Source organism: Cyprinus carpio, chromosome A7 (genome assembly GCF_018340385.1).
Source record: "Cyprinus carpio isolate SPL01 chromosome A7, ASM1834038v1, whole genome shotgun sequence".
Lineage (NCBI taxonomy): Eukaryota > Metazoa > Chordata > Actinopteri > Cypriniformes > Cyprinidae > Cyprinus > Cyprinus carpio.
Window position 1 is genome coordinate 7,202,653 of NC_056578.1, and position 12,483 is coordinate 7,215,135.

A 12,483-nucleotide genomic window follows, 5' to 3' on the forward strand; every position below is an offset into this window, starting at 1 on the left:
TATATATATATATATATATATATATATATATATTTGAGTCCAGTAAGATTTAATGTTTTTCAAAGAAGTCTCTTCTGATTACCAAGGCTGCATTTATTTAATACAGAAAAAAAGTGAAATATTATTACAAATAAAATAAATGTTTTCTATTTGAATATATTGTAAAATGTAATTTATTCCTGTGATTCAAAGTTGAATTTTCAGCATCATAACTCCAGTCTTCAGTGTCACATGATCCTTCAGAAATTATTCTGATATTCGTATTTGCTGCTCAAGAAACATTTCTGATTATCTAATTTCTAATTATGTTTAAAAATGTTTTTACTTGAAATAAAAATCTTTACTAACATTATACATCTCTTCACTGTCACTAATGACCAATCTAATGTGTCTTTGCTGAAAAAAATATGAATTTCTTTAAAAAAAAATTGTTAGACAATTGAATAGACAAAAAATTATAGCTTTAGAAGTCAATATGTTGTTTTATTTCCACTTTTTTATATATATTTTTTTTATAATTAACATTCTAATGTCAAATTGACAACCCTAACTGATCTGAATTAGTAAGCACTAAAGTAAAAGAGTACTTTAGAAAAATTGACTCAATTAATACTGTTTCACTGATATTTAAATGAGACGAGTTGCAGACATGCTTTCCTCTGATCATCATCAAGCATCTGACGCCTCTCATCAGAAAGCATTGAGAACCCACAGAGAAATGGAGAGCGTTTCTGTGATCCATATCATCTCAAATCATGTCTTCTGCAGACTCAGAGAGATGCATTTGGATGCCATGTTCAAAACCAATAGGCCTACTACAGATCAATCTCTGCATGCAGTCACAGGATAAAAGGCAAGTAAAAAGTCATTCATCTATACATTTCTGGTGTCAAAAGTCTAAAATCCTGATGGGCACTTGATGAACGTCATCCTTTGGGGTTCTTTATTATTTGACTTGGTCATATATGCACATATCCTGCAGAATTACATGTCCAGTTCAGTATTTTAGTGGATGGTGGGAGTTGACATGACATTTCATGCATTTATCTCATGCTATAGAGTCACATGCTATTCTTCATTGAAAACATTTATCTAATAAATCTTCTATAATTATTACAGACCTAAATTTAGTTTCCATGAGCTCATATTGAGATCAGTTTTTACCTTAAACTCAATAAAGAAAGTTTTAACCTAAAACGTCCATGTTAGTCGAGTATCCTGACGGAAATGAACTGAAATAAACTTGATTGACAGGAGAGACACCATGGACACAGCGACAGAAACGTCAACAAACTCGGTGGTCATGAGGTGAGTTTCTGCTCGATGTTATTAGAAATTCTTAGAAATAAATAACGCATTTTTTATGATATTTTGTAGAGGTTGTGGTATTAATAACCCATATTAATTCATTTAAAAAATATAAACTCATTGCATTTGTTTATTTCTAGTGTTAGTCGGTCGGATGTTTCCGGATCGTTGATTCGGCGGGTTCGTGCATTTCCGCCGGAGCGCGACGTGTTTCACGCGGCCGCGTGCGGAGCGCGTGAGTGGTTGAGTTTGGCTCTGAAGAGAGCGCGCAAACCACTGCCCACTGACAAACACGTGCGTGCTTTATACACACACACAATACACTGTTATTAATTCAGCTCCAACCGCTTAACATTAGACTAAAGATTGAGCAAACACTTACACTGACTTATGGTTCAGCTGTCAGTGAAGGCAGATGATGACCAGTACTGATGACGTCAGCTGGGTCTCCTTTTTTGTCTCTCATTCCTCATTTTCTGTGAAATGTTTAAATTACTGCTAATACAAATAGGCCTATTATGCAAAACTTATATAAGCAGTGGATAAATATTACATTAATAATCATGATGTACAAGAAGTTTATTTTAAAATAATATAATATATGCAGTAACACATGATCTGGAGCTATATTTATCTTGCAATTTTTACATTGTACATTACACAGATATTCTTGATTAATAAAGACTATTTAATAATAAAAGAAAAGAGTCTTGATTTTCGGTTGAGCAGATCTGACATAGACTTCAGTGACCATGGGATAAATAAAGATAAAGCATATATTATGAAGCATAACTGTTAATATTTATGAAGTAATTTCACATCCATTAAATGCAATGATCTACCCCCAAAACAAATATTTCTCACTTTAAACACGACTTCAATCTTTACTATCATGTTTAACTGTGAAAGTAAAAAGACTATTAGAACGTATAACATTATAACCAAGTATATCTCGATTGGTAACATCAGTTGAAACGGAAAGTAATTTTGGGTGGCATTTTGGAAGGATTTTGGAAGACATTTTGATAAAAGATCATGAAAACAATATGAAATGTATATATTTTTTAAATAACACGCACTGATGAATTATGCAAAATTAGACCAGAATTGGAGGAATGTCAGATATACAGTACAGGTCAAAAGTTTGGAAACATTATCATTTTCTAATGTTTTTGAGAGAAGTCTCTTCTGCTCATCAAGCCTGCTTTTATTTGATCAAAAATACAGAAAACAAAGTAATATTGTGAAATATTATTACAACTTAAAATAATAGTTTTCTATTTGAATATACTTTAAAAAAAATTAATTTATTCCTGTGATGCAAAGCTGAATTTTCAGCATCATTACTCCAGCCTTCAGTGTCACATGTAACATCCAGTCTATCACATGATCATTTGGAAATCATTCTTATATATTGATTTATTATGAGTGTTGGAAACAGTTCTGCTGTCTAATATATTTGATGAATAAAAGGTTAAAAAGAACTGCATTTATTCAAAATAATAAAAAAAATCTAATAATATATCTTCTAATAATATATTTTCTTTACTATCAATTTAACACATCCTTGCTGAATAAAAGTATTGATTTTATTTAAAAAAAGAAAGAAAAAAAATTACTGACCCCAAATTACTGACCAGTAGTGTATATTGTTATTACAAAATATTTATATTTTTAAAAACATAGCTTTTTTATTTTTTTTATTTTTTTTTATTCATCAAAGTATCCTAAAAAAGTATCACATGTTCTGAAAAAAAATATTAAGCAGCAGAACTGTTTCCAACTTTGATAATATATCATCATATTAAAATGATTTCTAAAGGATCATGTGATAATGATCCTAAAAATTCAGATTTGCATCACAGAAATAAATGATAATTTAAAGTATAATAAATTTAAAAACAATTATTTTAAATTGTAATAATATATCACAATATTACATTTTTTTCTGTATTTTTGATCAAATAAATGCAGGCTTGATGAGCAGAAGAAACTTCTTTCAAAAACATTAAAAATAGTAATGTTTCCAAACTTTTGACCTGTACTGTAGTTCATTACAATATGTGACCCTGTACCACAAAACCAGTCATAAGGGTCAATTTCTTGAAATTGAGATTTATACATCACATGAAAGCCGAATAAATAAGCTTTCCATTGATGTATGGTTTGTTAGGACAATATTTGGCCTATTTGAATATCTGGAAACTGTGCGTGCAAAGAACATCTAAATATTGAGAAAATCACCTATGAAGTTGTTAGAAATGCATATTACTAAAAAATAGGATTCAAAATATTTACGGTAGGAAATTTGCAAAATATCTTCATGGAACATGATCTTTACTTAATATCCTAATGATTTTTGGCATAAAAGAAAAATTTATAATTTTGTCCCATACAATGTATTTTTGGCTATTGCTACAAATATACCCCAGTGACTTAAGACTGCTTTTGTGCTCCAGGGTCACATATGTGCAACACTCTTTGTCTTCATTTTAAACTGTTCATCTATTGATTTAAGTGTCTAGATATTGTTGGGGCAACTGTATGATCCAAGTGTGTGTGTGTGTGTGTGTGTGTGTGTATGTGTGTGTCAGGGTCTCAGTGTGCTTCATATAGCAGCTCTACATGGACATCTGGACTGTATTGAGCTGCTGCTGGAGGCCGATGGTTCTGTGGATGTGAATAGCAGTTGTCCTCATGGACGCAGACCTGTACATATGGTGCTGAGTGCTCAGAGCCGACCCAACACACATGCCTGTCTCATTTACCTGCTGGAACATGGAGCCCAGATCAATGTGTATGAACCCGTAATCATTAAGATTCATATTTAATAATGAAGGTAAACACAGATATGAGAATTAAAATGCAGATTGCTTAGTTTCATTAAAGTCAGCATGAAACAATATTTACAACCAATTTTAGTTATTATTTTGGAGTGGAACTAGATATTCAACAAGGAATAAAATAGGTGGGACTTGGCTTTATCTACCAGGTTTTGATTGGATTAGGAAAGGTGGGTGTTACATAGAATGGTGGAATGTGGGCGGGGCTAAAACAAATCCGGGTAGGTGGTGGAGCAAGTTAATATAATTTTTTTGTGGGGTTTTTTGGATTAATTAATTTATTTTTTTAATAACATGAACTAACGAGCAAAATCATACAAGAATTGGCACCATCAGAGAAAAGAGAAAGTCACTTTAGAGGTAAAGCCTGCTACTATATTTTGATCAAAGTTTACAAAAACTTATTGTTTAATAAATTATTTATTTATTTTATATAAAATGCACGGATGAATTGTGCGAAATTACATTAGGATTGATTAGTCAAACAGGCAAGTCATTTCTTTAAGGTTGAGCAAGCTATTATACTTTGATCAAAGATTATGAAAAAATATTAAATAATATTTGTTTATTTTATTTTATATTATGTCATTATTTTTATTTTATTTTATTGTTTTATTTTCACTGATGAATTGGGCAAAATTAGACCAGGATATAGTTCACTTCAGTTGAAAAGGCAAGTAATTATTTTTAAGTTGGAGCAAGTTATTATATCATGAGCAAAGATTTTGAAACAATATTGAATAAATAATATTATTTATATCTTTGTTTTTTATTTTATTTTAATAACATGCACTGACAAATTGTGCAAAATTAAACCAGGACTGGAAACAGCAGAAAAAAAAAATCATTTTTTTAAGGTTAAGCATGTTATTATATTTTGATCGAAGATTATGAAAACAATTATTAAAAAATCTTTTATGTCTTTTATTTATTTTTTTATTTTTTGCACTAATATACAAACATGCTCTAATGAATAGTGCAAGATTAGACTATTAATTAGTGAGATACTGAACTCAAATTACCGGTGGATGAAAAATCAGGCATATGGATACATTGTCAGCATAATCACGATTTTAGTAAAGTTTCCATGGTGCCAGAACTGTGTCCTCTGTTTCAGCTTCCTCAGTGTTGTTGTATACTCAGCTCCACAGATGAAGGACTCACTCCGCTGCATCTGGCCGCTGCTGAAGGTCTCACAGACTGTACAGAGACGCTAGTGAGAAACGGAGCAGACATACTCGCTCAAGACAAGAGGGGTCACACACCCCTCGTCCTCTCTAGGATCTGGGGCCACAGGCTCGCTGCCAGGTATCGGAGTCAGGTGCTATTGATTTAGGTTAATTTACATCACATTGCATATGGGCAAAAGCTGATGGCATGAAGTCTGATATGCAAATGAACATGTTTTTGTGCAAAATTTCTGAAAGATGCCATGTGGCGAAAAGACAAACAGCAGGGGATCAAGAAAAGCAAACAGCTACATGATCTCCGGCAGTTCCAGTGTTGCAGTGTGCTAGATCTGCCTCACTTGGGTCGCTCCCTAAAACCAGATACCTCGCCCTGGACTGAGGTGGCCATGCACCTGGCCGAGGAGCTGAAGCCAGGACACTATTAGACACATTACACAATTAGAAAAAAAGGTAGATAAACTGTCACTGGGGTGGTATCTTTACAAAATGCACTAAAATGTACTTTTAATATACTAATATGCACTCTTTAGGGGTAAATAAGGAACAAAGTTGTACCCTTTTCAAACGTACCGCCCCAGTGACAACTCTGGACTCCATCGCAGCTTTCATTGGCTAAGAACCGCCCAAGAGGTGTCTGACTGTTATGTAAAGCAACCAATCATGTTTAGGGGCATGAAAAGGTAAATTGTAAAATCTCTGTCATTTTTGAACAGAAATGAGCACTTTTAGTTCCAGTAAATACATTTTTAATGTTGCCAAAGATTTCTGTTTGAAATGAATGCTGTTCTTTTGAACTTTCTATTCATGAAAGAAAATGTTTGACGTTTTCCACAAAAACATTGCACAGCAAATCACTGCACATCATTTCCCACAAAAATTATTGAACATGCTGTTTTCAGCATTAATAGACATCAGAAATGTTTCTTGAGCATCAAATCAGCATATTAGAATGATTTCTGAAGGATCATGTGACACTGAAGACTAAAGTTATATAATGCTTTGATCACAGGAATAAATTACATTTTAAAATATATTACAATAAAGACAATTATTTAAAATTGTAATATTTCATAATTTTCCTGTATTTCTAATAAAATAAATGCAGCCGTGGTGAGAAGAAGAGACTCAAAAACATGTAAAAAATCATACCAACCACAAACTTTTCACAAACTTTTAAACGGTAGTGTATAAACACTTCAGATTGCTATTGTTTTTCGTTTCACATTAAAGCAGAAAATAAAATAGTGCTTTTTTTCAGATTCAGTCAAACGCTTTTCCAAAACACAAAAACTCTGAGCAAAGGCTAAAATTTTTGGAGTAGCTTTTAACTGCAACATGCCTCTGCATGCACATCATCAGTGTGTGAAAATTGGAGTAGAAAACATGTATAAGGGTGAAAAAATCTCTGAAAAGTTCCTCAATGCTGAACTATGTAGGTGTGAATGAAGGTTGGACTCTGAGCGAATGTGGTTTGGAGGCTGGAGGCGTCAAGGTTGAAACCACAGTGACCCGGGTCACGACCCAAAACAGCTCTGCTGTCGTCATTCGATCCCAGAGGACACTTGGCTTCCTTTTTGACATGTGAGAAAAGAGCTGCCCTTTTACAGAGACCTAGAACCAGTTTTCTGCATAGCCTCAGCCATTACGAAACATGCCACAAAATAGTCTGATAACACCAGCAAAGGGCAGCTTCCGCCCTCCTAAGTGATTCGCTCCCCAGACGAGAGCTTCCTGAAGTGAATGTGTGCTGACCTTTCCTCAACCTCACACTCCAAGTGTAAGATCCGTCTGCCAAATACAGAGGAGCGCAAATGTGTCAGTTCAGACCGTGTTTGAGCCATTCGGCCATATTATAAAAAATTCTTCATACATACCATTTAAAAAATTGAACAAAATCTACATTTTGGTCAAAGATTTATATTACGCAACCCTGATTTAATCAAAAATTAAAATTAAACATACCATAGTTCTGCTTGGGGTGAATCCAGCAAAACGTGTTCATGAGCTCTGAACATGTCCAAAAAAGTATATATATACATATACAGTACAGACCAAAAGTTTGGAAACATTACTATTTTTTATGTTTTTGAAAGAAGTTTCTTCTGCTCATCAAGCCTGCATGTATTTGATAAAAAATACAGAAAAAAATGTAATATTGTGAAATATTATTACAATTTTTGATCAAAAGTTTTCTATTTGAATATACTTTAAAAAAAATCATTTATTTCTGTGATGCAAAGCTGAATTTTTAGGCATCATTATCACATGATCCTTCAGTGAAATCATGTAACATCCATGTCTATCATTATCAAATTTGGAAATCAGTTCTAATATGCTGATTTATTATAGTGTTGGAAACATGTGATGCTTTTTTAGGATACTTGATGAATAAAAAGGTTAAAAAAAACTGCAAAAAAAAAAAAAAAAAAAAAAAATTCTAATAATTATATTCTAATAATAATTTTTCTTTACTATCACTTTTTATCATTTAACACATCCTTGCTGGGTCAAAAGTATTGATTTTATTAAAAAAAAAGAAAGAAAAAAAAATCAATGACCCCAATTCAGCAAGGATGTGTTAAATTGATAAAAAGTGTTATTACAAAAATATTTATATTTTAATAAACATAATTTTTTTTTTTTTAATTTTTCTTTTTTACCTTTTATTCATCAAATATCCTAAACAGTATCACTTCTCCAAAAATATAATAAAGCAGAACTGTTAGAATGACTTTCTATAATGAATCATGTCATAGATTGAATGTTACATTCTAAAGGAAGGCTGGAGTAATGATCCTGAAAATTCAGCTTTGCATCACAGGAATAAATGATAATTTAAAGTATAATTCAATTTAAAAACTATTATTTTAAATTGGAATAATATATATCACAATATTACTGTTTTTTTTCTGTATTTTTGATCAAATAAATGCAGGCTTGATGAGCAGAAGAAACTTCTTTCAAAAACATAAAAAATAGTAATGTTTCCAAACTTTTGGTCTTTACTGTATATATGTACTGTATATATATATATATAATGAAGCTTATTTTATAAACAATTATCTGCTCTTTTTTTTTATCCAAATGGAAAAATAGGCTTATTGGTAAGCTCAATTGTTAAGACTTTTTGCCTAAAAATTTCCTGATAATTAAGCACATTAATTTGCTTTAATTGTTAACAATTTTAGGATGAACATTTTCTGATAGTTAAACAAATTTAGTAATATCATAATGAACACATTTTTTTACCTTAGAAAAAATCCAAATGTCATCCTGAATGGCAGTTTTTTTTAAATGAACATTTTTTGGCAAATGTTTTTTTTACAAAAGCAAATTTATTTTAAATTTTTAATTTATTAAGACTGAAAAAAACCAATGGTCAAATTGCTTAATCTTAATAATGCTAAAAAAAATTCTTAATGCAAGATTTACTTTTAAGTGATTTTGGGTTGAAATGTGACCTGATTTGTTTCTGAGATTAACCCACGATGCATCAGATCCTTATTTGTACATGACAATGTTTACCTTTCAAAAACTCATACAACTGAATTTTATTATACTTCTATACAGCACACAAATTAAGCATGGCCAACACTATGGCTCTCATGATTGCAGTATTTAAAAAAAATAATAAATCAACACAAACAATCCTTTCTGAAACGGACTCATCATCAGGTTATTAAAAAAATGTCTTGCTTAAAATCTAACCTTAACCAATCACTTGTAGTGTAAGATGTGACAAAGAGTGAGCAAACCAAACACTGGATTCAGGGTAAAACATTTCTTTAAAATGCGAAGAAAAAATCCAGACACATCAATTCATTCATGAGCAAATTGGCTTTCGAAGTGATTAGAAGAAAATCAGCAGGAGCCCCTAGAGAAGCCGAAGCCCCTTCCACAATCATCTACGTACAGACAAAAGATCAAGTCTTTATGAATGAAAGACTTCTCGTGTCCTTTCATGTCTTTAGATGATTAGCTGGCAACTCTGGACATGAAACAACAGACAGGTAAGTTCATTTGAGGGATTATGTGCGTTTGTTCTGATCTGGTCCTCTCCCTCGGCTACAGATTCAATCTCATGATCAACGTTTCTCCTACAAAAACCAAGCTGTCCACTGAAAGGGGCTGGTGGCCTGAACAACCCCTCCCAAACCCCTCTGTCTGATGCACATATGAACCGCTTCATCAGTACATCTTCTGTCGGCTTGGCAAAACGGCCTCCTTCAGGAAGGAGAAGATGAGCAGGATGCCTGAGCGCTTGCCCCGCTTGCCTTTAGTGAAGTAATTTGACACCACATCATCTGAGAAAAACACAAGAACAGGAAATAATGAACAGGAGTTAAATAGGGCGTAGACTTGACCGTTATAAATGTCTGGATAGAAGTGGGTGCTCAGTAAAGAAACATTCTGGTGATGATAATATCATAATATGCACACTGTAATGGAACGTAAATTGCAGAGAGAACATTTAAATTACAACAGAACATTTATTTGTAATACTTTTTATTCCTTTTTTTTTTTTTTGACTGAAAAATGCATATCTGAATATTTTTGAAGGCATGTGAATTACCAAAAAAGCTTCAAAAACTTATTTTAATAAAATCTATTTTTATTATTTTTATATAATCAGACAATGTTCAAAGTAAAAAACAATGTTCAAAGTAAAGTGCATATTGAATATATTTAAAGGTATATATATATATATATATATATATATATATATATATATATATATATATATATATATATATATATATATATATATATATATATATATATAATAAACTGATTATTTTTTCTTTTGGATTATTTGTTTATTTAAATTTATCTAGACTGTGAAAAAATGCTCAAAGTAAAATTAATATTTGATTATTTTTGAAAGCACATGTATTAATTTTTTTTTTAATAATTTTTTTTAATTTTTTTATTAATATTTTTATGTAATTAGACTAAATTAATTAATTAATACTTAATTAAACAATGTTCCAAGTAAAATGAATATCTGAATATTTTCTGAAGGTATGAATTACAAAAAAGATCTAATTTATTTTTAATAAAATATATTTTTTTATTATTTTATTTATCATTATTGAATTAGACTGGCACTTTTTTTAATGCACTTCTTACAATTATACTAAATGCCATTAAATAATGCCATTAAATATGTTATATTATAAATTATGCACTATGTATTAAACTATGTTATCTACGCTTTTTAAAAAAATGCTTCGAAACAAACTTTGCCCACTCTTTAACATTTTGGACATATCCAAATATAATTCATTCAATCCCACTACTTTTTACACAGACTTCTACCATTTTAATTTATGCACCAGTATATCATCACCCCTGAAAGTACAGTATATAAGGACAGTTTAAAAGGATATATAGTTATAGTTTAACACACCCATGTGGTCGTATAGACCGTACGAAAACACATTTGCTTTGATTGTCAGATTGTCACTCACCTCCCTGCTGCACAGTGGAAGGAAGGACATTTTCCCCAGCAGAGAGAGAGACGAAGAAAGAGAATGGAATCACCCAGAGACATACAGTGAAGTACGCTAGAACCTGAAAACACACACACATTAGACTGAACTCCACCCTACAGTAAACTCTGACATCATTTAAGCAGCATTAAAAAAAAAAAAAAAAAAAAAAAAAAAAAAAAAAAAGAGCCAACCTCAGAGAAAGGATAGTACTCGTCCGCAAAATACTGGAAGGCCATATAGTGGTTTAACACAACCAGTGCTGCAAAAGAGAGCAAAGATACAGATGAGAGGAGAACACGAGCACGGAGATCATAAGAAAACATGTCTCCTGAGATCCTCTTCATCACGCACCACAGGACAGAATGAAGTTTGGCGAGGTCAGCATGATATAAGGAAACGTCTGCAGCAGACCGAAGTAAACCAGGTTGGTGAAGAGACCCACTCCGATCATGAGCGTGGGGAAGCCCTCAAACAGATAGAGCCCCACCAGCACCGCTGTGGAGAACTGAGAGAAGAGAGTACGAGTTAAGATGAGACGTGAAGCGTACCTAACCTAACATCACAAAAAGCATGCAATACTGTCTGAAGTGTAATGTTGGAGGAGACACTGTGCTGGTATACTCACCATAATCATATATTTTATAATGCGGCTGGTGGCGACGGTGTACTCCTCTATTAACTCTGCCAGGTAATACAGGCCTGCAGCTGTGAAGACAGACAGCAAACTGAGGATAACTACACACTTACACAAACAGACAACACTTTACTTATAATGAGATTGGTATTGTTTTAGATTGTCTACATTTGCAATGGTGTGATGGTGTTAAAGTGTCGTTTAAGAGACTTATGGGAGGTGTGTTTAGTGAGCGATTAGTAATCGATGCAGTCCTGTATTCTGCAACACTACAATGTGAAATAGAAAAACAAATGCAAGCCTGAAACACAATTAACTTATTGATTATGATGATTTTAGGCAAAGAGATGTGACCCATGTTTTGTTTTTAGCTCAGCCTACTGTAAATCTATTCTACAACGGTCTTTTCACCATAGGCTACTTATAATGAATAATAAACAGATATTTTATAGATGATAAAGCACAGGAGCTGTGGGATTTCTTTGGTCGCGTCAGCAAAGGGGAGTTAGCGGCTAACAGCAGCGACATAAAACTCACCGATAGCGAGAGTGACGAAACATATCTGCACCACCAGCGACAACCAGCTGAGTAAATAAATAAACCACATCTTTTAAAAGGGGCTAGACGAATAAATACGGGACTGCTAAACAATAAAGGAAACGTGTGTCTCCGCTGCTAGGCTAACAACTGAAGTGGTCAAAGTTTCTTCTGCGGCTTCCTCTGACGTAGCGCGCTTCTTCTTCTTCTACTAGTGTTTAATGGCGGTTTGGCAGACCAACATAAATGGTGCATTTCCGCCACCTACTGATCTGGAGTGTGGAGTGTACTGGGCTTTGGAAGAGATATTTAAATATTTAATAATTCATGAATTCTGATTGTCTTATTCCATTTCCTAGTGAAATTGTCTCAACTCCCATCCTTCCTAACTCTTGACTTAACTGTTGTCTCTCCCTTTCATATGAGCACATTCTAAAAGAATATGCTGCACTGTTTCTAACTCCCGCAATTGTCAC

At 32.7% G+C, this 12,483-nt stretch overlaps 2 protein-coding genes across 2 annotated transcripts; one reads left to right on the forward strand and one right to left on the reverse strand.

The window, feature by feature from the left end:
• The first annotated feature begins 1,238 nt into the window (after nucleotides 1-1,238).
• Nucleotides 1,239-6,203, forward strand: ankrd53 (ankyrin repeat domain 53). The gene is made up of 5 exons (XM_042759224.1): nucleotides 1,239-1,308; nucleotides 1,449-1,602; nucleotides 3,903-4,105; nucleotides 5,295-5,459; nucleotides 5,568-6,203. Exons 1-5 carry the CDS (start codon nucleotides 1,265-1,267, stop codon nucleotides 5,764-5,766), a joined length of 765 nt encoding a protein of 254 aa, XP_042615158.1. The 5' UTR covers nucleotides 1,239-1,264; the 3' UTR covers nucleotides 5,767-6,203.
• A 2,658-nt stretch (nucleotides 6,204-8,861) lies between these two features.
• Nucleotides 8,862-12,202, reverse strand: tex261 (testis expressed 261). Its single transcript, XM_019109744.2, has 6 exons — nucleotides 12,008-12,202; nucleotides 11,462-11,541; nucleotides 11,188-11,341; nucleotides 11,028-11,095; nucleotides 10,813-10,915; nucleotides 8,862-9,645 (listed from the first exon to the last, which is right to left on the reverse strand). The coding sequence occupies exons 1-6, from the start codon at nucleotides 12,075-12,077 to the stop codon at nucleotides 9,530-9,532; spliced, it is 591 nt and encodes a 196-aa protein (XP_018965289.1). The 5' UTR covers nucleotides 12,078-12,202; the 3' UTR covers nucleotides 8,862-9,529.
• Nucleotides 12,203-12,483: the final 281 nt, after the last annotated feature.

What these genes read in the sequence shown, in the direction of transcription:
- ankrd53 (XM_042759224.1), top strand. Translation starts at nt 1,265, where the DNA reads ATGGACACAGCGACAGAAACGTCAACAAACTCGGTGGTCATGAG. An exon ending in ACAAACTCGGTGGTCATGAG is followed by an intron (nt 1,309 to 1,448) that starts GTGAGTTTCTGC and finishes GTTTATTTCTAG; the next exon opens with TGTTAGTCGGTCGGATGTTT. An exon ending in CATGGAGCCCAGATCAATGT is followed by an intron (nt 4,106 to 5,294) that starts GTATGAACCCGT and finishes TTGTATACTCAG; the next exon opens with CTCCACAGATGAAGGACTCA.
- tex261 (XM_019109744.2), bottom strand. Translation starts at nt 12,077, where the DNA reads ATGTGGTTTATTTATTTACTCAGCTGGTTGTCGCTGGTGGTGCAGATA. An exon ending in TTTCGTCACTCTCGCTATCG is followed by an intron (nt 11,542 to 12,007) that starts GTGAGTTTTATG and finishes CTGTCTTCACAG; the next exon opens with CTGCAGGCCTGTATTACCTG. An exon ending in AAACTTCATTCTGTCCTGTG is followed by an intron (nt 11,096 to 11,187) that starts GTGCGTGATGAA and finishes TCTCTTTTGCAG; the next exon opens with CACTGGTTGTGTTAAACCAC.